Source organism: Xenopus laevis, chromosome 2L (assembly GCF_017654675.1).
Source record: "Xenopus laevis strain J_2021 chromosome 2L, Xenopus_laevis_v10.1, whole genome shotgun sequence".
In the NCBI taxonomy this organism is placed as follows: domain Eukaryota; kingdom Metazoa; phylum Chordata; class Amphibia; order Anura; family Pipidae; genus Xenopus; species Xenopus laevis.
The window spans coordinates 172,814,388-172,838,700 of NC_054373.1; the positions used below are offsets into that span (position 1 = coordinate 172,814,388).

The 24,313-nt window shown below is 36.0% G+C and overlaps 1 protein-coding gene across 1 annotated transcript in view; it reads right to left on the minus strand.

Moving 5' to 3' along the window:
* The window catches only part of LOC108707575 (contactin-5), an 879,452-nt gene that overhangs the window by 31,776 nt on the left and 823,363 nt on the right, over window positions 1-24,313 (minus strand). The window contains exons 20-22 of the mRNA XM_041582695.1: window positions 9,392-9,462; window positions 7,370-7,604; window positions 2,777-2,886 (exon numbers count right to left, since the gene is read on the minus strand). Coding sequence (XP_041438629.1) covers window positions 2,777-2,886; window positions 7,370-7,604; window positions 9,392-9,462 — 416 coding nt within the window. The remainder of the gene's footprint in view (window positions 1-2,776; window positions 2,887-7,369; window positions 7,605-9,391; window positions 9,463-24,313) is intronic.

Genomic DNA, 24,313 nt, shown 5'->3' on the forward strand with positions numbered 1-24,313 from the left:
ATGAATAAGGGACTGATTTACTAAACTGTGACTTTTTCAGGGTCAGGCTTTTGGATGGCAAAAATCCAAAAAAAGCTGTGGAAAAATAACTTTTCCAGGTTTTATTAGGCAAAAAAACGGAGCCAATTCCGAATCTGAAAATACTCCAGCTGAAACCTGTCAAACTCATGTAAAAGTCAATGGCAGATGTCCCTTTTACAAAAAAGAAAAACTTACACTTGCACACCCTGGCCGTCCAAAATCAAACAAATCCCAGGTGCTCGATGTTAGAGGAATTGGGCAACCTCAAAAACAGCGTAGACACAGAACACACCGGCACAACATGGGTAATTCTAGCAAGTTTAACCTTGCTCGTTTATTGCGGATGCAACGTTTCGGGGCGTGACCCCTTTCTCAAGATGTCCCTTTTACAACATTCTTTGATTGGTGGTTTTAGAGGTTTTCAGGTGTTTTTGATGTTGGCTTTTGTGCGATAATACGAAAAAGTCAGTACTGTAACTAGGTGGCGCAGGGCCCTGGGTGCAGGCTATGCCCCCCCTGGAAGAGATTTTTCAAGCGAATTCGCATGAACCGCCGGCAGGCCTGAGGGGATGCAACCCCTGGTGCGAGTGCACCTCCTACACCCCCGGTAGTTCTTGTAGTTATTGCAACAAGTTGAGAGTCACATTTTTTTCTGAGACTTTTCTGTTTTTTCTGTTTGGATCTTTTGATAAATGACTGACATTCATGTAAATGAATTTATTCGTGGTTGCAACTTTTTCGACTTGTCGTATAACTTTCACTTTTTTGTATTTTTGCACAAAAGCCAAAAATATCCTAAAGCATCAAAAAACCACCAATCAGGAAAGTTCTTCCAGTTGTAAAAGGGACATCTACCATAGACTTTTACATGCCACGAAGCCAGGGAAACCCAGTATAAGATATTAGCAAACCAGTGAGTTCCAGTTAATACTCTAGAACAAGTTGCAGGTTATTTTCACTTTATATTTATTTATCCTACAAATCTATTTGCCATAGAGACTATTCAATCATTCAATGCATTGATTTAGTTACTCAAGCCTAAAACTTAGATTGGAAAGTGTAAAGACGTGTACTCCCTAATCCTTGGCTATATTACTTAGTGTATGGCCAGCTTGAATTATTAACAACATTGTGTACAAAAGGGAGCAAAATGTTAAGTTCATAAAGTTGTTTGGTGAAGAAGGATACAAGAACATTTTCAATATAAAGCCCCATGCAAATGTCCATTTACGTAATGAAGCAATTGGATCTTTTAATAAATGTCATGGCAGTTTAATTGTGGTATGAAAAATCTCTAAAACCACTAAAATCTGACCTTTGATAAATACAGTAAGCCTCCACGGGAGCTATTGATGTAATGTGGCATACAAAACTAACATTTCTATCCCTAAGTTCTGTGCCACAACTTGCCCCAACCTAGGTTGTGGTGAATACAACCTTAGCAGGCGCCAGCTATTATCCTCGAATTTTGGGATTAGAGTGTTGTATTGTGGGTAAAGAACATGGTGGTTTGGATCTAAAAATGCACTTGCTTCATAAATAAACCCTTCATTCTCTAAAGGTCATAGAAGGAGCATAACTACCATCTAAAGAGACTTAACAATTGAGCCGGAGGGGATAACCTCTTCCCCACTCATTTTTTCTCACCCTTATTCATCAATACATTTGTGATTTATTTTGTATATTTTCTTTTACACATATATGTCATATAATTTTACCTGTTCTTCTCAGACAATTCTAAATGAAAAGCATTTTAACCTTTATGGAATGTGAAGTCTATTCAGCCTTATTCACTAAGGAAATAAGTAATATGTTAATTTTAATAAAATAAAAACTCAAAGTAGGATTTAGCAAGCCATAATTAAACAAATTAAACCAGAAATAGCTTTATTTAATCTTTTAATTTGCTGGGATAGAAATGAATTAAAAAAAAAATAATATAAGAAATAAGAAGTTAAAGATCATACATTTTAGTGGTATAATAAAAATATCCAAGCTTTTGATTATTCTATACTTTTGGAGAACATTATGTTTACTGCATAAAATGCAAGAAGAAAGATCTTATGTTATTTTTTTTGTCCATTAAATATTGGCAACAAATTTTTTTTTTTAACTTGTTTTGAGCTTCGGAGTATAGTTAACAGAGAAATGTCCCTTGTAAAAAAACATTACAGCTCAGGGGAATGAAGGCTGACTCTCTGGCAAGGCCTAATTAAAAGCAATACCTTCCCCCTGTGCAGTGAGTTGTCAGATCTCATAATTGTCAATGTCAAGAAGTTAGATTTTGGATACAGAATTAAATTGTTCCAATGGGGCCAGAAAAAAAAATCCCTCTCATTTCTTCTTTCCCCTGCATAGGTCTCAATCCACTTCTCTGACCTCCTCCAAATATATTCCTAAAAGATGATTTATAAATCCGCCACATTCTAAATTGTGAAGAGTTCCTGAGATCATTCTAATGGTTAGCAAAGAGAAACAGCAAATCAATGATTCTGTGAATGTGAAACTACATTTACACATGACTAGTTTAATCAAAAAATACCCCATGTATGCGTTTGAGCAGCAAAGATTTATTGGCAGGTTCTAAACGTGAAACTGAAGAAATAAACCAAAAGTACACAGAACTGCAGAGTAAGATTCAAGGATTTTAGAAAAAGTTCTGAAAAGAGGTAGATTCAACTATTGTTATGATCATTGCCCTAATAGTAAAAACATACAAATATGGAGGCTTTGCAAATTAAATTAACCTGTATACCTCAAATGCAAGCGATTTTCCTAAATTCTCTTTAATTGGCTTCCATGCAACAAGGATCTCTGATGCAGACAATCCAGTGGCCTTGACATCTGCAGGGGCACTAGTTGGTTCTGTTAAAAGGAAAAAATGCAGTATTAGTAATAAAATGTATAGCTAGATACATTCAAATGCTACATCAAAACAGTACTTGTTTTTTAAGTTTTATAAGGTGTTTGTGTTGCATCTAATTCTGTTACATCAGCCAAAACTACAGGAAACCCTTCCCAGTATTGTAATTAGACACTTGCAAATCTAGTTAACTTATAGCAAAGGTTATATCTCTCAGATAGGTACATATATGGATTAAAATATCTACACTCCTGCCTGTTTAACACATCATTCCCGAACAATGACTATTAATATGAAGATGGTCTTCTGTTTGCTGTTATAAAAGCCTCTACTCTATTGTAAAGGTTTTCCATTCGATTTTAGGACATTATTGGTGGGATTTGCTTCCATTTAGCTAAAAGAACATTTGCAAGGTTGGGCACTGAGGTTAGGGATCAGCTGACTTTCCAATTCACTCCACAATTGTTCAGTTGGATTGAGGTCAGGGGTCTGTCTGCAAATTTATTCCACTTTAGTAAACCTATTCTGTATGGACCTTACTTTGTGCATAGGGGCATTATGGTGTTGAAACAGGAAATAACCTTCCCCAATTGCAAAGACTGGCAAAACTGTAACCTTTATTTTTGCTTTATAGGAAACCAGGGTCCCTACCACAAACCATTGGAAACAGCCCAAGATCGTTATTCCTCCACCACAAACTCTAGCATCAGCATTATGCATTTCGGTTGGAAACATAGTAAGTTAGGTTAAAAAAAATACATCAAGTATCCATCAAGTTCAACCTTTTAAGTCTATATATAACCTGCCTCACTGCTAGTTGGTCCATGGAATGGCAAAAAAAACCCTTCTGAAGCCTCTCCGATTCATCTCAGAGGGGGGAAACATTCCTTCCTGTCTTCCTGACTCCAAGATGGTAAGTCCCTGGATCAACTTGTCCTTTGAGCTATATTTCATAACCCTGTATTCCCTCACAGCCATCCAATATTGAATGTATCAGCCAGTACAACATATTCAGGAATAGTATTCCACAACCTCACAGCTCTCACTGTAAAAAAACTCTTTTTAAATATTTCAACTCCTTTTTTCTTAAAAAACTAGTAAATAAGACACTAAAGAGCTTATTATATGATCACCTTATATATTTATACACAGGTGTCATATGTCCCCTTAAGCGCCTCTTCTACAGTGTAAAAAAAAATTCAACATGGTCAGTCTTCCCACATAGCTGAAATGTTCCATCTTAATTGCTCTTCTCTGAACCCTCTTGGATTCAATAACATCCTGTTTAAACACCAGAGACCAAAGCTGTACTGCAGGTCTGCCAGGTAAACTTCTTTCAGTACCAGTATAAAGGCACGAGGATTTGTAACAGACAGATTGTGTAAGCAAAATAAAAAGATGAATTGTTCTTCAAATTTCGTGTGTGTGTGTGTGTGTGTGTGTGTGTGTGTGTGTGTGTGTGTGTGTGTGTGTGTGTGTGTGTGTGTGTGTGTGTGTGTGTGTGTGTGTGTGTGTGTGTGTGTGTGTGTGTGTGTGTGTGTGTGTGTGTGTGTGTGTGTGTGTGTGTGTGTGTGTGTGTGTGTGTGTGTGTGTGTGTGTGTGTGTGTGTGTGTGTGTGTGTGTGTGTGTGCGCGCTATAGACTGGCAGATAGCTCAAAATAATTTGAAGTTCTTAACAGTTGGATATAAACCCAGTCAAGATCAGGCATATTTCACAATGTATAAAGGTGTCTGGTATCTATATACTTTGCAAACAGCAAATAAAGCAAACAGATGATTGCTTTCATCTCTTCTTGGTGCTCTATATTTCTCCCCTAAAGCTACAAAACCAATTGATTGGTCACAAAATACTCTAAAACAAGTTATAATATGACATAGATTCACAGAAGAGCTGTTTGGATGGCAGGATTTTTTGGATGACTCCTCAATATAATAGAGTACTAAACTTACACAAAACAGCGAATAACCTCAGAATTAAATGAGAGTGATAAGGGGCCAAGTTAGGTCCTATTATTACATTTTAGCATAATAAGTCAAGGCTTAAAGTGTATATATTTCCTGTATACAGTAACGAAAGGAATGGCACAAGCTCAAAGCTCTGCACCAGCATATAGTTATGCTCTCAAATTCAAACAAATAGAAAAATACCCACATAAAGAAAATAAGCAACCTTCACCTCCACGGATGTTCTACTATAAGTAGCAGCACACCCGATCATCTTTCAGTAACAGTTGTTCGGCATCATTTTGAGGTTGGTAGGTATACTAGCACTGAACTATAAAAGTAAATTGAAAGCTCTGTGAAATCGTAATAACTGTGCACTTTCTATGTATATGTTGAGTAGAGAACAAAATCTGGACTATTCTGAGCAGCTGTGGCCATGTGAAAGTTGTTTTGATCACTCAAGCACATGGGTCATTGCCTGTCTCCTTCTTCTTAGTGCATAAATATTCTAATGTTCCTGCATCACTGATTTGAGTCCGCAGACTCTGTCACATGTGATGAGTCATGTGTCTATGATCATATCTCTGCAATAAATCCATGGTTAGTCAAGTGAAGGACAGGCATACAATTCAGCTCTGAAGGAATAAGGTGAGATCCTAAACTCTCAACTTCCAGCACCCATAGCCAACCCCAAACATTCCTGATCTGTATTTAAATCTTCATGATGAATAAATGAAAAGTAGCCCAGGGGTAGGATAATTTAATATACATATTTTATAGAGATTAGTTAAGCTATTTTTACCAGTTCCTTGACTGGTAACTGCACAATATTAGGAGAAAGCTGACAAACAAAAATAAATAGGTTATGGACAGGCTGTCAATATATAAGATGAAAAATAATAGCATTACCATGTGAATATTTTCAGAGGGGATGAGACTTTTCTTACACTCTTAAAGTAGTTCAGTAGGGATTTGACTTAACTTAACTTCAAAAATGGGCATTTCTGACCTAATATGAACCCTATAGAGCAAATATTGAATAATCCCAAACTCACCCAATGCTGAATGCAGACTGCTGTATAACCTATTAGCTATGATCCATTCAATCAACTGAGGGGTGTGCTTCTTTGAGAATGGATAAAAGAACTTAACACCATATTGGATTTTAATCTACCTTTAACATCATTTGGTAAAACAAATGCCCTTAAATGGAATGAATAAGGATTATTGTATAGATTTTTTTACTGGTAAAGTATTAATCAAGGACACTTTATTGAGTGATATCTTGGAAATAATTATTGCGTGGGCTGTGTTATTACTTCAGGACCTATACTAATTTACAAAGTATAATTCTAGATTAGTAATAGCCCTTCAGCCCCTTGTATCTTAAACATTTTCCAAATTGGCAATCTAAAAAATGCCTATGATTCCTCTGATTTAAAAAAAAAGAGTAAAATTAAAAAAAAAAATAGCAGTTTCTTCTGTTAGGTAAAACGTAAGAAAAACGATTAAAGGAAAAGGAAAGATTAAAACTAAGTAAGCCTTATCAGAAAGGTCCATCTAAATATACAAGTAAACCCCCAAAGTAGTGTTGCTCTGAGTCCTCTGTCAAAAGAAACACTGCATTTCTTTCCTTCTATTGTGTACTCATGGGCTTCTATATCAGACTTCCTGCCTTCATCTTAAACCTCATTGCCCTGGGCAAGAGCATGCTCAGTTTGCTCCTCTTCCCCCGACCCCTCCCTTCTCTACTGTAATCTGAGCCCAGAGCAGGGAGAGACTCAGTCAGGAAGTGATGTCACACCACATTAATACTGCATGGCCTATCCTAAACAAACAGAGAGTTTCTAGAGCTTTTTACTCACGTATGGTAAAATATTCTACAGAATAAATATAGCATTCTAGCTTGCACTATTGCAGCTAATCTATTGGCAATAAAATGCCTCCGTAGCTTTCCTTCTCCTTTAAGCAAGTTAAGAGAGATTTTAGAGGTTATTTATTATGACCCTTGACAGAAGTGCAAGAGAGCTAAGGGAAACAAAAGTGTAACACTTCTGTTTGGAGTTGGGATGCATGAAAAAAATAAGATAAATAAAAAAATTCATCACAAGGTTGGCTTGAACAAGGCAGCCCTGTCCTTCTCAAATGCTAATGAAGAGCAAATTAGGGGATTGATGGAATATCATCCCTTTGGAATTAATTGCCATTGTAACAGCATTATTGTGCCGTAATCCGTTTTAGTGTGACATTTATAAATTACTCCAGTATATTATGTTGCACAAGTGCTAACAACCATTAAAACATCACATGTAGTGATTGCCCGTCAAAATAATTAGGAGGACCATTGACTTTAATGCATTTGGACCAAATAGTTCAACGTATAAAAATTGACACTCATGTCAAAATTATATTGACGTCCATTGATTTCAATGCTTTTTGTTAACCATTTTGCCTTTACTTCTTTAGCCTTTATTTACTTCTTAGACTTTTTTTCATCTTGCTTTTATTTACATTTCCAAAAAATATCGTGTAAAGACTCACCTCCCTCAGCAGAGCAGATGAAAACAATATCACTAAACGGTCCATCTCCTTTATTATTATATACACCAACTTTGACTTCAAAAGGAGTAAGGGGTGGTGTACTTTCATCTCTGTAGATAAATTTAGAGGCATCAGAAGAGGTCACCATTTTCTCTTTCCAGCCCCGTGTATTATTGGGTCGAAAGGCAACAATATAACCAAAGCCTTCACCATTTTGGAACTCTTCTGAAACTGGCTGTGAAAGATAACAACTGGTAAGTAAAAAAATGTGAATCACGTGCATTTTGCCTTCTAATGACATTTCATTGTTTTTTACTGTAAAATAAAGGCTGTGCTGGTCCTGTAGAGGGTATATTGTATGTTGATGTAACTGAGTGCAGCATGCTAAATACAGGTCCTATTAAACTGATTACTGTTGCTAATTAACATATGTAACTGCATCAATTTCCACTAAAACCAGCTTCATCTCTAATTATGGTTTTCTAATATCAGTAAGGCTGCACCCCACTTATCAATGGCTAGAGCAGTAGAGCAATAATCCAATGCAAATGTATTGCTCATCCTCAGAAAAGTTTGAAATTCTTTTAATATAAATATACGTGAGTGTGTCTTATTTCCCAGAATTTCCACTGCTTTGAATAAAAATCAAACTAAAGGTGTGCTGTTTGTATGAAGCCAATTCAGCCATGGGGAACCCTGAGATACATAGATGATCCCAAAAGAGGTGAAAGTGGTCCGTAAATGGGGCTTCAAAAGATAGTGAGTAAGTAGGCTATTGTGTGTGCTCTTAAGCACCCCAAAAATGTATTGGTATCTAGGTCCTCTATTGGGACCTTTAGGGGCCGATTCACCAAGGGCCGAATATCGAGGGTTAATTAACCCTCGATATTCGACTGGGAATTAAAATCCTTCGACTTCGAATATCGAAGTCGAAGGACTTTAGCGCAAATAGTTCGATCATCGATCAAAGGAATAATCCTTTGATCGAACGATAAAATCCTTTGAATCGAACGATAAAATCCTTTGAATCGAATGATAAAATCCTTTGAATCGAACGATAAAATCCTTTGAATCGAACGATTCGAAGGATTTTAATCCAACGATCGAAGAATTATCCTTCGACCAAAAAATTTTAGACAAGCCTATGGGGACCTTTCCCATAGTCTAACATTGAGTTCGATAGGTCTTAGATGGCGAACTAGGGGGTCGAAATTTTTCCTTAAAGAGACAGTACTTCGACTATCGAATAGTCGAATGATTTTTAGTTTGAATCCTTCGATTCAAAGCCGTAGTCGAAGTTGAAGGTCGAAGTAGCCCATTTGATGGTCGAAGTAGCCCAAAAAACACTTCGAAATTCGAAGTTTTTTTACTTCGAATCCTTCACTCGAAGTTAGTGAATTGGCCCCTTAAAGTATCCAAAAATGATTAAAACATTGAAAAACACACACATCTCTGAAAACTCTTATCTCGGCTCCATATGACCCTGGGGAGAAGCTTCAGATTTTCCAACATGAATCTCTGTTCCTGTTCCCATAACAACCACCAAATTGTCCATTGTTTAATTAATCAATTGGCTGCAATGCCTTTCTAGAAGATGCACAGTTGGTGATTTCCCTTGCAACGGCAAATCTTGATTCCTGAACGCACACAGTTAGGTGTGTGTTTATGTATGATTCCTATCAGCTGAAAGGGGAAATGATTTAAGGCATAAGCTTTAATAACACTATATATTTCCTTCTCCTTATCTCAAAAGAACTGAGGCGATAGACATGTGACTCACATAAGATTATTAAAGGATTAAGCAAATTGACTGAGATATCAGATAGTTTTGTAACTGCTGAAATGTGATAACTTAAAGAGGGAAAAAGCTCCTAAACGCTTTAGCTTTCCAGGATAAGCAAATGCAATATTTCAGGTTGTCAGATCTTGTACTGTTGTAGGGAAAGCCATAGTCTTACTGCACTAACACAATGAAATACCTTTTATTTTCCATTTTCATTGGTGCTAAGGCCAGTCTCTTACCTCCCATGTTATCACTAGCTCATGTCTTCTTCCACTTCCACCACTTACATTAGCTGGAGGGGTCTTGGGAACTGCAAGTGAAAATAAAGAAAGAATGGAACAACTTTTCAAGCTATATTTTTGTTTTGTTTGACAATGTACTCTTATTACCAGTGTTACATAAAGGTACATTATTATACTTTATTTCTACCTAAAAACAAGAGTAATGCTCTGTTAGTTACACTGAATTGTATTTTTTAAAGAAATAGACACTTTTTTTACTCGCATAATTCTTATTTTATTCTATTTTCAGTAATTTCACCCTAGCTACAGTGCTACGCAATATGTTGGCGCTATATAAATACATGTTAATAATAATAATAATAATAATAATAATAATAATAATAATAATAATAATAATAATAATAATAGTTGTCTGTATAGAATAAACATTTGCATGATCCACTCCTGAAAAGTTAACTATTGCAACTCTGCAGCTTTGGCACACAAGACAAGAAATTCACACAAGAAACTGATTCAGTCATCATCTACATTTTATAATTTAATCTACTGATTTCAAAGAAATTTAAACCCGCAAAACAAATTCATATACAATTTCTGAGTGCACTTCTGCAATGTACATATTTTTTTTATAGTTTTTAAGATATCAGCAGTTTTTAAATTAAGATGATCAATTTAAAAGAATTGTTCAGTATAAAATAAATAGGCTGTGCAAAATAAAAAATGTTTTCAATATAGTTAGTTAGCCAAAAATGTAATCTATAGGCTGGAGTGACTGGATGTCTAACATAATAGCCAAATCACTTCTTCCTACTTTGCAGCTTTCTTGGTTTCCACTGATTGGTTACCAGGCAGTAACCAATCAGTGGCTTGAGGGGAGGCCACTTGGGCCATAACTGTTGCTTTTGAATCTGAGCTGCATGCTGAGGATCAATTGCAAACTCACTGAACAGTTATGTCCCATGTGGCCCCTCTTAAAGTTGCTGATTAACTCAGTGTTAGAGAGATGTAAACAGGAAGTTCTGTTCTATTACACATCTACTCACTCCAGCCTTTGTAGATTACATTTTTGGCTAACTAACTATATTAAAAAAATTTTTTGCACAGCCTATTTACCCTGTTTTTATTTTTACACTAAACTGTTCCTGGATGAATGGACTACAGCTGGCTGCAAATTAATTTAGTAAGAATCTTGTGATGAGCAGGGAAGAGACATCCGACATTTCTCTGGTTAGTACTAAGCAAAACATTACAAGACATTCCTTTTCTTATGAAATTAAGGGGGTTATGTATCAAAGTCCAAATTTATCTCAATATTTTCTGCTGCAAACTCAGATTCGTCAGAATCCGTTTGGGTTTTTTACTCTTATTTATTATTACATATTCCCGAAAATTTGCTTTGCAGATAAAAATCCGATTTTCACGATTGTTTTGGATTTTTCATCCGAAAACTCCGAATTGTTATGCTTTTTTTGCCAGAAAACTTCGAAAACTTTTGGTATTGCACAAAACCCAGTGCACATCAAAAAATCACTTCTCCTATTGACTTATATGCAACCTCGACAGGTCTGAGATGCCCGATTTTCAGATTCGGACTATTCCATCCCAGAGGGTTTAATAAATTCCAAAAAGTTTGTGATTTTTTAAAAGTCAAATTTTATAACAAAAATTCACAAATTTTTCGGGATTTTTGCATTCAGAGAATTGAGTAAATAACCCCCTAAATGTCTGCCGACTGTAGCCAGTCAGCTGAAATGCATTGTTGTTTCAAAATCATTATATTAAAAACTGGTAACATCTTGAAAATTAGAAAACGATAGTACTTTAAACGGGGTTCCAAGCAATTTCACATTTGTCTGTGGGTTTACATTTTCTTTACTCACTTTAGTTAAGTGGTCTGCTGTTTATATGACACAAAAAAAGGGATTTCAGATCATTGACTCTTTTTAGGTGAGATTGGCCTAGAAGCACACGACTGGAAGAAAATAGATAGACCTACAGATTTCACATTTTGTCGCACCATATCCAGACACCATTTTTTTGGCACCATCTAGAGGCAGGACTTGGAACTAAAAAACGGTGTCTGAGCACTGTACGACGAAATGTGAAACCTGATGGCTTCATCAGTATGGGGCACATTTACTAAGCTCGGGTGAATGAACAGAAGGAAAAAAACTCGAATTTCGAGGAATTTTTTGTGCTCCTCGACTATCGAATTGGCGTAAATTCACCTGAGTAGAATGATTCGAATAGATCGAGCGAAAAAACGCTGCGACTATTCGCCCATTCGATAGTCGAAGTACTGTCTCTTTTAAAAATCATTAGACTGCCTACTTCGCCAGATTAAACCTACCGATTTGCTTTAAAAGCCTATGGGAAAGTCCCATAGGCTTTTTTTTAAGTTTTTGATCGAATAAAAAGGCATTTGATCGATCATTCGATCGAATAAAAATCCTTCGATCGAATATTCGATCACTCGACTATTCCCTGGGCAAATATTCGCCCATTCGACTATTCGCCAGCGTGTAAATTTGCCCAAATTCCCTATTCGATTCTATTCCCCAGTCGAATTTCAAGGGATTTAACCCCTCAAAAATCGACCCTTGATAAATCTGCCCCTAAGTGTACTTTTGTACCATAATATTAATCTCATTTGTATTCAAACCATGTACTCTGTTTCTTGACATACCATTACGTTGAATGCAGTTTCCCTTTAATTTTTATATATTCTAAGAAGTATTGAAAGAAAAGAAAAAAGAAAAAGAAAATATAAATATGATCTTTAGGTTCTCTTTATGATATAACGATACATTAAATGACAAAGTGTTTCCTGATAATATACAGCACAGCTGTAACATTAACTTTGGGCAAGAACGGACGATAATGAGCTGATAGCCTAAAGAGGATAAGTGTTTTGCACTTGCCAATTACACAACCAGGCAGAAACATACACTTTAATTAGATTTTACCAAAGGTGACACATTATCTGCATGTACTGCTGGTAATTTTCCTTGTTGCAACCGTTGAGCAGGATACATTTACGGTATATATATTACTAGGTGCTTATATTTAAACTAGTTACTCAGTGTCTCCTTCATTTTTCCCTTGGCTCTTTTTGTTCTTTTAATATTTGCTTAAATTCTAAATCCAATAGATACTGGAGTAAGTCATCTGGAATACAATGATTAAAGCAGAATTTCATGTAATTCAACATAAAAGCTCTGTAATTACGTTCTATAATTACAAACTATAGAACCTACATTCCTCAAAGTCCATAGGGGTCAATTACTAAGGGGCCTATTCACTAACATTCAACTTTCTATTTTTTTCACACATTTTTTTCATCTAAATTTTTTTTTTAATTTCTGTAAAACTCAAAAAAATTTAGATTTATTAAAGGGATACTGTCATGGGAAAAAAAAATTTTTTCAAAATGAATCAGATAATAGTGCTGCTCCAGCAGAATTCTGCACTGAAATCCATTTCTCAAAAGAGCAAACAGATTTTTTTATATTCAATTTTGAAATCTGACATGGGGCTAGACATTTTGTCAATTTCCCAGCTGCCCCATGTCATGTGACTTGTGCCTGCACTTCAGGAGAGTAATGCTTTTTGGCAGGCTGCTGTTTCTCCTTCTCAATGTAACTGAAGGAGTCTCAGTGGGACATGGGTTTTTACTATTGAGTGTTGTTCTTAGATCTACCAGGCAGCTGTTATCTTGTGTTAGGGAGCTGCTATCTGGTTACCTTCCCATTGTTCTTTTGTTTGGCTGCTGGGGGGGAAAAGGGAGGGGGTGATAATCACTCCAACTTGCAGTACAGCAGTAAAGAGTGATTGAAGTTTATCAGAGCACAAGTCACATGACATGGGGCAGCTGGGAAATTGACAAAATGTCTAGCCCCATGTCAGATTTCAAAATTGAATATAAAAAAATCTGTTTGCTCTTTTGAAAAATGGATTTCAGTGCAGAATTCTGCTGGAGCAGCACTATTAACTGATTCATTTTGAAAAAAATTTTTTTTCCCATGACAGTATCCCTTTAAGGGGAAAATTTATCAAAACGTCACCATAGAAAAATTCACCCACTTTCTATTCATTCCTATTCATTCCCATTTATCAAATGGTGAATTCTAACTTTCACCCATTGATAAATACACTTCTAAAAAGCCCATAGAAATGAATAGAAAGTGGGTGTGTTTTTCTGTGATAACCTCAATGGAGCAGATTTATCAAAATTCAAGTTGAGAGCTTAAAAACTCACCCAAGTTCTATTCATTCCTATGGGATTTTTAGAAGTGTATTTATGTATTCAGCTCTAAACTCACATTAATCAAATCTTCCCCTAAGTTTAAAAACCACAAAAAACATTAATACAAAACTTAAGTAAAAGCAGTCAAGATCCCACAGATATCAATGAGAGCTCTACTGATACTATTGGATTATTTTTTTGACACTTGGACTTTTAGAGGTTTTTGGATTTTTTTTCGCTAGTAATTGTCTGAAAAACTCAAATTCTTAAAGGTTTTAATTTTTTTACTGCCTCATTCAGCGTTTTTTTCTGTTCATACTTTTTTAATTTTAGATCTTTTAGAGCAGAATTCCACAAACCGATGCAGAGGGCTCGGTCGTGCTGCAAGGAAATGCAGGCCACCAGTTGGAGGCGTCGTATATAATGCAAGTTATAGAAACATTGCAGCTGCAAATTGTATTCATCCGACTGTTGGATGAAGACATAGCATGCAGCTTTCGCATCCTACAGCCATGTCATGCAGTCGGATGCATGTCGTTTGAAGCTGCAATAGTTCTAAAACTTACAATATATTTGGCTAGTGATGGGCGAATCTCTCCCGTTTCGCCGCAAAATTTGCAAAACGGAGAAGATTTTGCGAAAATTCTGGAAATCTGAAAGTTCCCGAAAAAATCGTGAAATTCTACTTTAACGAAGAAATCATGAAATTCTACCTGTTTCACAAAAAATAAAGCAATTTTGAACGTTTTCACAAAAAAATCGAGCACTTCGAAAAACGTGAAAATTGGAAATTGTCGCCGGCAAATTTTCACCGGGAGATTCGCGAATTTATTTGCCAGCGGCAAAACTCAGGAATTCGCCGCTAGCCGAATTTATTTGCCCATCACTATTTTTGGCGCATCTGACTTTTCTTCCGTGTATCCTCGCATCACCAGCCCAGTGCACCGCATCGCTTTGTGAAGTTCTGCCCTTAATGAATTACAAAGCATTCATGATTTTAGAGTTTAATCGTACATTTAAAAAACTCTTAACCCACTAGTGTTGATAAATGGTCCTATCATGTAGGGCATCATTTAAAGTATAAAATGTGGGTGCAATCTGAAACATACAGGCCATTTAACCACATTTTATTTGTGGTGACAAGGTTTGATGTGGATCCTTTTTACTACTGATGGGTCAATGCAATGGTCAATGTAAATCTCAATGTGTGGAATATAAGGGCCAGAGACAGGCCAAATTGTATTTGTACCTAAGGCAATGCTACTGCACTCCAAGCACTCCCCCTTCACTGCTTCAACCCCCACTGGATACACGCTCATTCACATACCGGTCACACATTCTCTTGGAATTCTGAACCCCATCTCGCTTGCAACCTAGACAGATGCCTCTGCGGTCTACCCCTATTTCTGATAAGGACAGGAGCTAGGTACAATTAGGGGGCGATTTATTCTATTAAAATCTAAAAAAAAATTGAAGTTCAAATTTTGAAATTTACTGTACTGTCCTTTTAAGAATTCAAATTTGACTATTTGCAATCTAAAACCCGCTGAATTGGTGTTTTAGCCTATGGGGGACCTCCTAGAATACATTTGAAGTCATTTGGAGGAGTTTTGAAAACATTTTGACACATTTTTGAAAAATTTTTATATGTATATGTATAATAGTTTATTAAAGCATCTTTATCATTATTCATAAAAGTATTACTGCAGGAACCTTTGTACTAAAGAGTTGCACCTATCCATTAAGCTATGCTACTGTGCTATGGGCTTAGGCCCAAAATTCCAAGTACAAGCAGAAACAAGGGAGACCTGTAACTAATGAATACCATAGGCAGGCAGCAAATTCAGGGCTACCTAGCACCTCATGTCCCCTGATGCTCCCCAGAGTGTGTGCTCTGAATGATGGACAAGCTATGGACATACACTAGGACACCCCTTGGATTCCCAACTCCAGCAACTTCTGTATGCAATTTTGTCAAATGCAGGCATTGCTATATACAGAGGGGGTTCAACTGCTTGCATTCCATTATAGGAACCTATAGCTAAGGCCTCAAACAAGCAAATTTAGTCACAGTGTGTACACCTTGCCCTATTTTTGTAAAAGAGTACTACAGTTTGCCCTTGTAATACACATTAAAAAAAGTTTGTTATTGACTAGAGATGAAATAATTCTCTTTCTGAGCTGCTGAGACCAGACAGTTCACAACTTCATACAGGCATTACCCAGCACCAATTATAACTATCAATACAATTTATTGCTATATTCATAAGGGCATAAAACTTTTTTATTGACATATAATTAGTATATTCTAAGTCTTCTGCATATTAATTGTTTGTAATGAGACACATAAAGAAGGCAGTCGGGCTGTAATAGCAAGTTTCAGCAGCACAACAATTCATTTCACACTGGCTTGCCCTGACAGCTTGGAACAGATGTTCAGATGGCAGTTGCAAGTAAATGTCTATAAATGAAAAAAAGGCAAAAGTTATGAAAAAAATATATAAAAAAAAAAAATATAAAATTGAAATGAACTAAAATTATAATGAAACAAGACCATGAAGAGAAATTCATCCAGCCAAACTGGGAAATAAGTAACTTCTTATAGTTGTAGTAGAAAAAAAACCCTCCAGTGTATTATGTTGGGTAGTTGACATCATGCAGATAACTAAAGCGTGTAACAACTACCCACCTCCCCTAAAAACAGTGGCTAAAACAAGTTTATTGGATGGGGATTAAAACTACAGTATGCCTTGAACCCAATATCCTGAGGTTGGTTAGTTTTGATGGGAAGAAAATCTGTACAGTAATGCCTGGGACCTGGGGTTTTGCAAATAATATGGCTTCCTGTTATTTAGAGCACTATTCCTTAAAACTACTAAAATTAAACAAAACCCCAATTTTTTTACAGCACATGAAAACTCATGGACGAAATTCAATTTGAGATGCAATTCAGTTAAAAAAAAAACATATCTAATGGTTTATCATGTGAAAACTCTATTGAAGTCTATGGGAAAAAACTGGAACTGAATTTGGAGAAAAAAAAATTCTCCTCGATTTGAATCTCGTCCAAGAGTTTTCGCCTAGATGGTACTAATAAAAAAAGAAAATTATTGAAATTGTAATTGCTTAAATAGAACTTTTTAAAATTGTAAATCCTGTATTTTGAAGCTTACTGGTTACTGGGGTTTCTGGGTAGCAGATCTGATACCATAAAATGGCTTTATGGGGCTGATTTATTAGGCTTTTTGGGGTTTGTAAAGCCAAAAATCCGAAAAAGTCACATGAATTGTGACTTATTTATCATTAATTGATTTATTTTCTGATTACGAAACAAAACTGCAACAATAACGAATCCAAAAGTACACCAGCTAAAACCTATTGAGATCATGTAGAAGTCTGACTTTTGTGCGACAATACAAAAAAGTTGTAGTTATCGTGCAGCAACTGGCTTTCCTGCAACTTTTTTTAAAATAAATTTAATACATATCATGACTTTCGGGGTTTTAAAGAAAGTGAGTTTAGTTGTGGTTTCAAAAACCTCTAAAACCACAAAAACGAGACTGTTAATAAGTAGACCTCCACATTTCAGCAATGAAATTTATTTGACTGCCTTCAGAATTAGTGATGGGCGAATTTATTCACCAGGCGCGAATTCACAAAACGACCGCGGAAATTCTCCGGCGTCCAAAAAAAATAGTCGCTGCCGTAAAAAAAACGGACACCGGTGTTAAAAATGGGCAGTGGAGTCAAAAACGGGCATCGGCGTCAAAAAACAGGTGTCGGCGTCAAAAAACGCTGTAAAATTCGCAAAATGGCATCGGCGTCTCGTTTTTGACGCCTGCGCAGTTTCGTGAACTTTTCGGCATCTTGCGAATTTTGTAGGAAATTCAAGAATTTTTCGGCGAAGCAAAACGGCGCAAATTCGCCCATCACTATTCAGAATGAAGCTTCAAAAATTTTGCCAGTGAAGGATAATAGATCCAGGAGATATCACCAAGACCAGACACATATGGAAATGGCCTTCCTGTAATCTAGGGCTTTCTGGATAACAGGTTTACGAATTCCATACCTGTATTATCACCCATACATAGGAAAAAGTATATACTGTACTTAGTGTATAAGAAGTGCTATAAATTCTAATTACAGAAAAAGTCATAATTTCAGGTTTCAAATCATAATTGCTGTAAAATGCTTTCAGTCCCACAAGGACCATGGGCATAAGGTGCTGTATCTCCCATTTCCATATCTAAAAGAAACTGCCCATAAAAAGTATACTTTTATAGGGCACATACCAGAAAAAGGCCTTGCTATACTTTCTGTTGGATCACATGTAATAAACAAGCGGTTGCATCTAAATTTTAGCCCTTTGGTCTGTCTTTATTTTTTTTTGTCAACCCTTTGTTTTTGTTTTTTTTTTTGATAGAAGAGATAATCTTAGACGAAGAGCAATAAAGATTTAAGGAGACTCCCCAACTACTACTAGTATTAGACATTCTAATTGGTAGCTCTCACAAACCAAAAACTCACCTATCTCCCCTTGAGATGAGATGTGTCTATAACCTTGTTGTGGGAGATATTTTTCAGTGCACTTAGATTATTTATTCCTCATTGAACTAGATTGGACAGTGCCCACATGTCTCCTTTTAATATTATACTTTATTTTTCTGAGTTGCCCCTTTCTTTTCTCATCTTGTAAACAGAAACATTCCTCCTAGTTGTGGCAATAAAAAGACTTGATGGAATGTTTTTGTATTCTGCATAACAAAATAACTATTGTATCCGTTAAGCTGAAGGCAATCATTTTTAGTGTGTTTATTTTCACTCATAATTGAAGGTTGAATGATTTCTGAGAAAACATCTTTGTTGGGGTTTCGTCTGCAAAGTATAAGTATAAGGTTTGCAGCTATTTTAGCTCTAGCTCTCCTCATTTTTGTTCTTGTCAAGTGACAAACAATGACAGTAAGAAGGAAAGAGAAATGGATTAAGCAGTTGTCTTGACAGTAAATCTATGAACTTTTACAAATCGGCTCCCTAGAGTGAGTCAGATTTCTGCCTAGATTTCCGTAGGCAAAATGTAAAAGGAGTGGCCATCAGATGATAAAGACCAGCCGGGTTGCCTAGGGCATCTGACCGGCCTGAACCAGCACTGGTTTAACATTATCATTATTCTTTGTTTATATAAGAGGTTTAATTCTGACTGTCTGAGATGGACCATAATGGACAAATTTGCATCCAAAGTCGCATATGGTTTTGATTTGTGCTGCTGCCTCCATTCCATCTCCAATCACAAGTTTACATCCATTAAGGTAGGGGAACACTAGAGGTAACACCACTTCCAAATATGGCCGTAGCTCCAGGGTTCCCACAATGCTCTATGCCAACCGATGCACAAGTTAAATACACGTTTTCATGCAAAAGCCAGACATAATTCCATAGGGAGAAAATATTTAGTGCTTTTGCATCGACCTCTAACCACGTTGAAGGTCAAGTGAGCATATTTACATGTATCAGACATAACGACGCTGGAAATATGAGGATAAAAATGCTGCATTGTGGGTAAAAGAACAGAGATTGCATCTGAATATGCACTTTGTACACCTGTAAACCTGTAAGTAAAAGACTCCTTCTGTTTTATATACAATATGAACAAACACCTCACTGGTCAGTAAATGGTGATGGGTCATAGAAGTTGGATGTACTCAAAATTATGTATCAAACTGTATATACGCACTCTGGATGAAAACAAATCTGTCCACACTTTTGTCACAAAAGAGAGTAAATATACTTAGATACTATATAATCTAATGAGCAAATTTACATTTAAAAAAAGTCTTTAGAACCTGCTCCTGCTCGAAGACATCCCAGGGGGGTTTCTTGCCAATTAAGATGAACAGGATATACTATAATGTATGCAATTAAAATACACATCTACATACAGAGCTGCAGAAATAACCAGCCAACATGAAAGCTTCTATAATTTGCTGCTGAAATATCAGAATTGTTCATTGGACATGTTTTTGTGCATGAAAAGGTTTTCCAAGGAGAGGTCAATTAGGCCAGAGCAAGACAATAATACGTTGTACGTGCGTCAGTAGTGAGTGGAATAAGCAATCTGTGTTAATAAATTTAGCAGCAATGCAGATAAAATAAAACACAAGAATGCTTGTTTATGGAACATATCTGATCTATGTGTAATTAATGATAAGACATCATAAAGACACCTCTATCTACTAATTACAGTCAAACTGTAGAAAAACTAATTTCATTACAGTTACAATAATTAAGCTGCAGCTACAGGGCCAGTTTATCAACCAATGTTTTTCATGCGGTACCATTGAATACCACTTATTATAATAATTTATTGATACTTTTAAAATGCCTTTTTAGTGCTGGAGCAGTACAGCATCGAAAGTATTTGCCCAAATCTTTAATCCGTGCATGTGATTTGCTTTGGGGAACTAACAATCCAGATGGGCGTAAGTGTTCAGTGCTGAGAAAATCAACCTAATAAACTAATTTTCTTTGATAAATATGTCAGTTGGTTAAAAGCTTTTTCCTGGATATAAAATTTAAGGAACATTCAGGAAAGTCATTTTTTTTAAAAAAAATCTTCCTACTATGAATTATTTTGGATTTACACCATACTATGTGGTTCAAGAAAAACCATTCACACTTGACACCATTAAAGGGGGTTGTTCACCTTTGAATTAACTTTTAAGGGGTTATTTATAAGTCCGAATTTATCTCAATATTTTCTGGAAAAAAAAAACTCAGACCAAATCCGCACAGGGTTTTGGGCTTATTTATTAATACACTTTCTTGAAAATTTCACGTTTTTTTCTGGATTTTTCATCCGAAACTCAGAATTTTGCCTAAAAACTTTGAGGTATTGCGAAAAACCAAGAGCACATCAAAAAATCATTGGGACTTCTCTGTCACGGTCGGCACCCTACACCAGAACAGATGCCAAGCACCCTGGTCTCGGCTCGACTTCACCAGTTAAGTGACCGCCTTTGGCCTCGGGAGGAGCCCTCGGCGTACTCAGATGCCACCTGGACTTAACGAGAGGTGCAAAGCATAAGTTCTGGCAGGCAATGGGGCACGGCTGTTTACAAGGATACTGGAAGATAGGAAGCCACCAGGAACAGGCAGGCCAGGCCAGCACAAGCAGTAGAATAGTCAGACAGGCCGGAATCAGGATGGAGAGAGTAGAATCTTCGATAGACAGGCTAGGTTTCAGGATAGGAGAGATCAACGTAGTAATAGACAGGCAAAAGTCAGGATTGGAGAAGTCAGCAAAGTTTCAGTCAGGCAAGGGTCAAACACAGTAGATCAGATAAAGAATCAAGATAATAACACCCAGGAACAAGCAAATTGAACCTAACAACGGGCAATTTGCTAAAAACCAAATTCCCCTCTTTATACTTTTGAATTTCGCGCCTCTCGCGCTGACGTCATTAGGTCAGCGCGCCTGCGCCTTTAAATAGGAGTGCGCATGCGCGCGCGCGCTAGGGAGCCGGCACAGGAAGAAAGCAGCACAGCGGGTGTCCACGTCGAGGACGCGGCGTGGACCCCGCTGCCGCTAGACCACCAGGGTAAGTTCCTTACATTCTCCCATTGACTTATATGCAACCTCGACAGGTCTGAGATGCCGGATTTTCAGATTCGGACTTTTCCTATCCTCGAGGTATATATAAATATCCGATAAATTTGTGATTTTTTTGTAAAAGTCACATTTTATAAAACAAATCACGATTTTTTTCGTTATTTTTACATTCGGAGTTTAGTAAATAACGCCCTTAGTATGACGTAGAGATTGATATTCTGAGACAATTTTTGAAAAAAGTCTTAATATTTGTAACCTCAACTTTTCAGCAATTCAGTTGACAGTTAGTTTCTGTCAGTTGATGCTTGAACTAGCGATTAAAAAAAACAAAACACGGATGAACCAAGTTAGGCATTTCTCTAATCTATGCAGCAAGATGTCAGTATGGAAAACCTAGTTTCTTAGGAACCCTATGTGGTTGCCTGGGATGAACATCTGAAATACTAGCCCTGGACACATGGGACCTATAACCAGCTCAGGGTATTTGATAAGTCATTATAATCCTTGGGTGATGCCCTGACATTTGGAATCCCCCCTTGAATTGGAGCTTACCTTCATCTTTAATAACTCCCAGCATGAAACAGAACAAACTTTACAGTCTTTTAAGTGATAAATTTATGACTTGAAATTAGATGATGTCAACCTTCTTGCTGATACCTCATAAGAAACTCAAAGATGGACGGCCCTGAAGATTTTGTTGAAATTAGCCTGGTTTTACCTAGGCCTCTTCTCTTCAGTATTCTAGAGACTGATCATTCCAGCAAGTAATATAAAACAAACACTTTCTCACACAATGGCAGGATCAAATAAAATAACAACAGCTGCTGCTTTAATACATGCAGATAACTCAAGCTTTAGCATGACTGCTATTTGATTCATTAACTTTCAGGAAAAATGATGAATTGCAAATTCTACTAAGTTTGTCCAATGAAGCGGTAAAAGTAGCATTCTACGTGCATGTTGCAAGCTTCATTGAATGCAGCCTGGAATGTTGTATATTAACACTTTCAGCAGGTAAGTTCAGGTATTTCCAGAATGGTTTATAAGTTAAATGTCAGATGGGTTTGCTGTCACCTCCTCTTGTCACAAAATAGGTTTTAACTCGACCCCTCAAACAAAGGTCCTGCCAGTTACCCTGCAGCTCTGCTCTCTAATGGGAAGAATTACTAAAGGGCAAAGTGACTAATGTTAGCAAAAATTCGCCAGAGTGACATCATTTCTTTACTTCGCTGATTTACTAACGGGCGCAGGTGTAAGTTCACTAGTGAAGTCGATAAACTCTAGTGGTAATTCGCTCCCTAGCGAAGTTGCGCTCTGGCGAAGGAACGTAACTACGCAAATTCACTAAGATGCAGATTTTACTGAACGTTACTGAACGTTTACTGAACCTCTTGTAACAAGAAACACTTGTTCCTTGAAAGTGAATAGATAAATGTAAGCTTTGAGGCTTTGCCACATGGATCACTATATATATATATATATATATATATATATATATATATATATATATATATATATAGATATGTATTAAAGAAATTAAATTAAAAATAAATAATAATTCACTTCAAAACGCTATTAATCTAATCTGTTTTATAACCATATAGTATTGTTTATAATTAATTGTATATAATTGTTTAATTAATTGTATATTATTGTTTATAATTAATTGTATATTTTATATATGTATATATATATATATATATATATATATATATATATATATATAATCCAGTAAATGGACCTGCACTCTTTCATATTAGTGAAATAAATGTGTCTTTATTCACAGGTTCATTTCCAACGTTTCGGTCCTCTCTGGGACCTTTTTCAAGGATCCCAGAGAGGACCGAAACGTTGGAAATGAACCTGTGAATAAAGACACATTTATTTCACTAATATGAAAGAGTGCGGGTCCATTTACTGGATTGTATTATCAAGCTTGGACCAACGCACCATCATCGACAGAATTATATCCGGGAGGAGTGCGTTCACTGTACCGACAATATATATATATATATATATATATATATATATATATATATATATATATATATATATATATATATATATGTAATTGTATATATTGAAAACATTTCTTGGGTTATTAGGAGTATTCCTAAATTCTTTATGCTTGGATGAATTTAAAAAAATGCAGATATTTTTCATTGCTGGCAATGGTTAAATGGATTTGCCAATCAGCGTCTACCCTACAGGAAAACATGAAATGAAAATACCCACAGATGATTGTCACATTCAATCCATTGAAATTATAGAACTGCTTGTTGGGTGCTTTTGGCTTTCTGTAATAAATGATGTTATTTTTGAAATACAAGTCAGAAAATCCTTTAAAGTAAGAAGGAAGGGCTTATTTTAAAACTACATTTGAATTGTTGCTTAGGGAAAGAATATCTATTAAAAAGCATAACCCTTTCCTTTACATGTAAGCATATACATAGTGTGTTTATTACACATCCATGTTGCTATCTACATTGTTTATAAATATACAGTTGATTGTATAAAGAAAAAGAAAAACTTGTGATAACCTTTGAACCTTAGGATCTACACAGGGGTCTGACTTGGGCAGTTTTACACAGTTAATTTTAAAGAAGAGAACAGAATACCCCGTATATTTCCCTTATTAATTGTCGGTTAGAGCCATTATGGTAATTCACTATGAAAATTCACTTATTGTAACCTCCCAAAACTCAACTTGCCACTTCCAATGAATTTACAACGTTAATCAACTAATTCATTTATTTGAGAAAAATTGTGTAAAAAATTATAAACAAAAATAAAAAATGGATTTTCTAATGATCTTGTTTCGTGATAATTTATCTTGATTACCTGTAATAATATACTAATAAAGTGCTAAGTGCTAGTTAATTAATTCATTTCACATTAAATTGAAAAATAAATGATCAAAGAATAGTAATTAATTGGCTAGTAAGTGCAAGAAAATTAATTCAATTGTTAATTACTAATAAATATAAAGTGCCAAGTGCTTCAATTCATTGTTTCTAATTCTCAAACAATTAATTAAATAATGCAACAATTAATATGGTACTAAAAC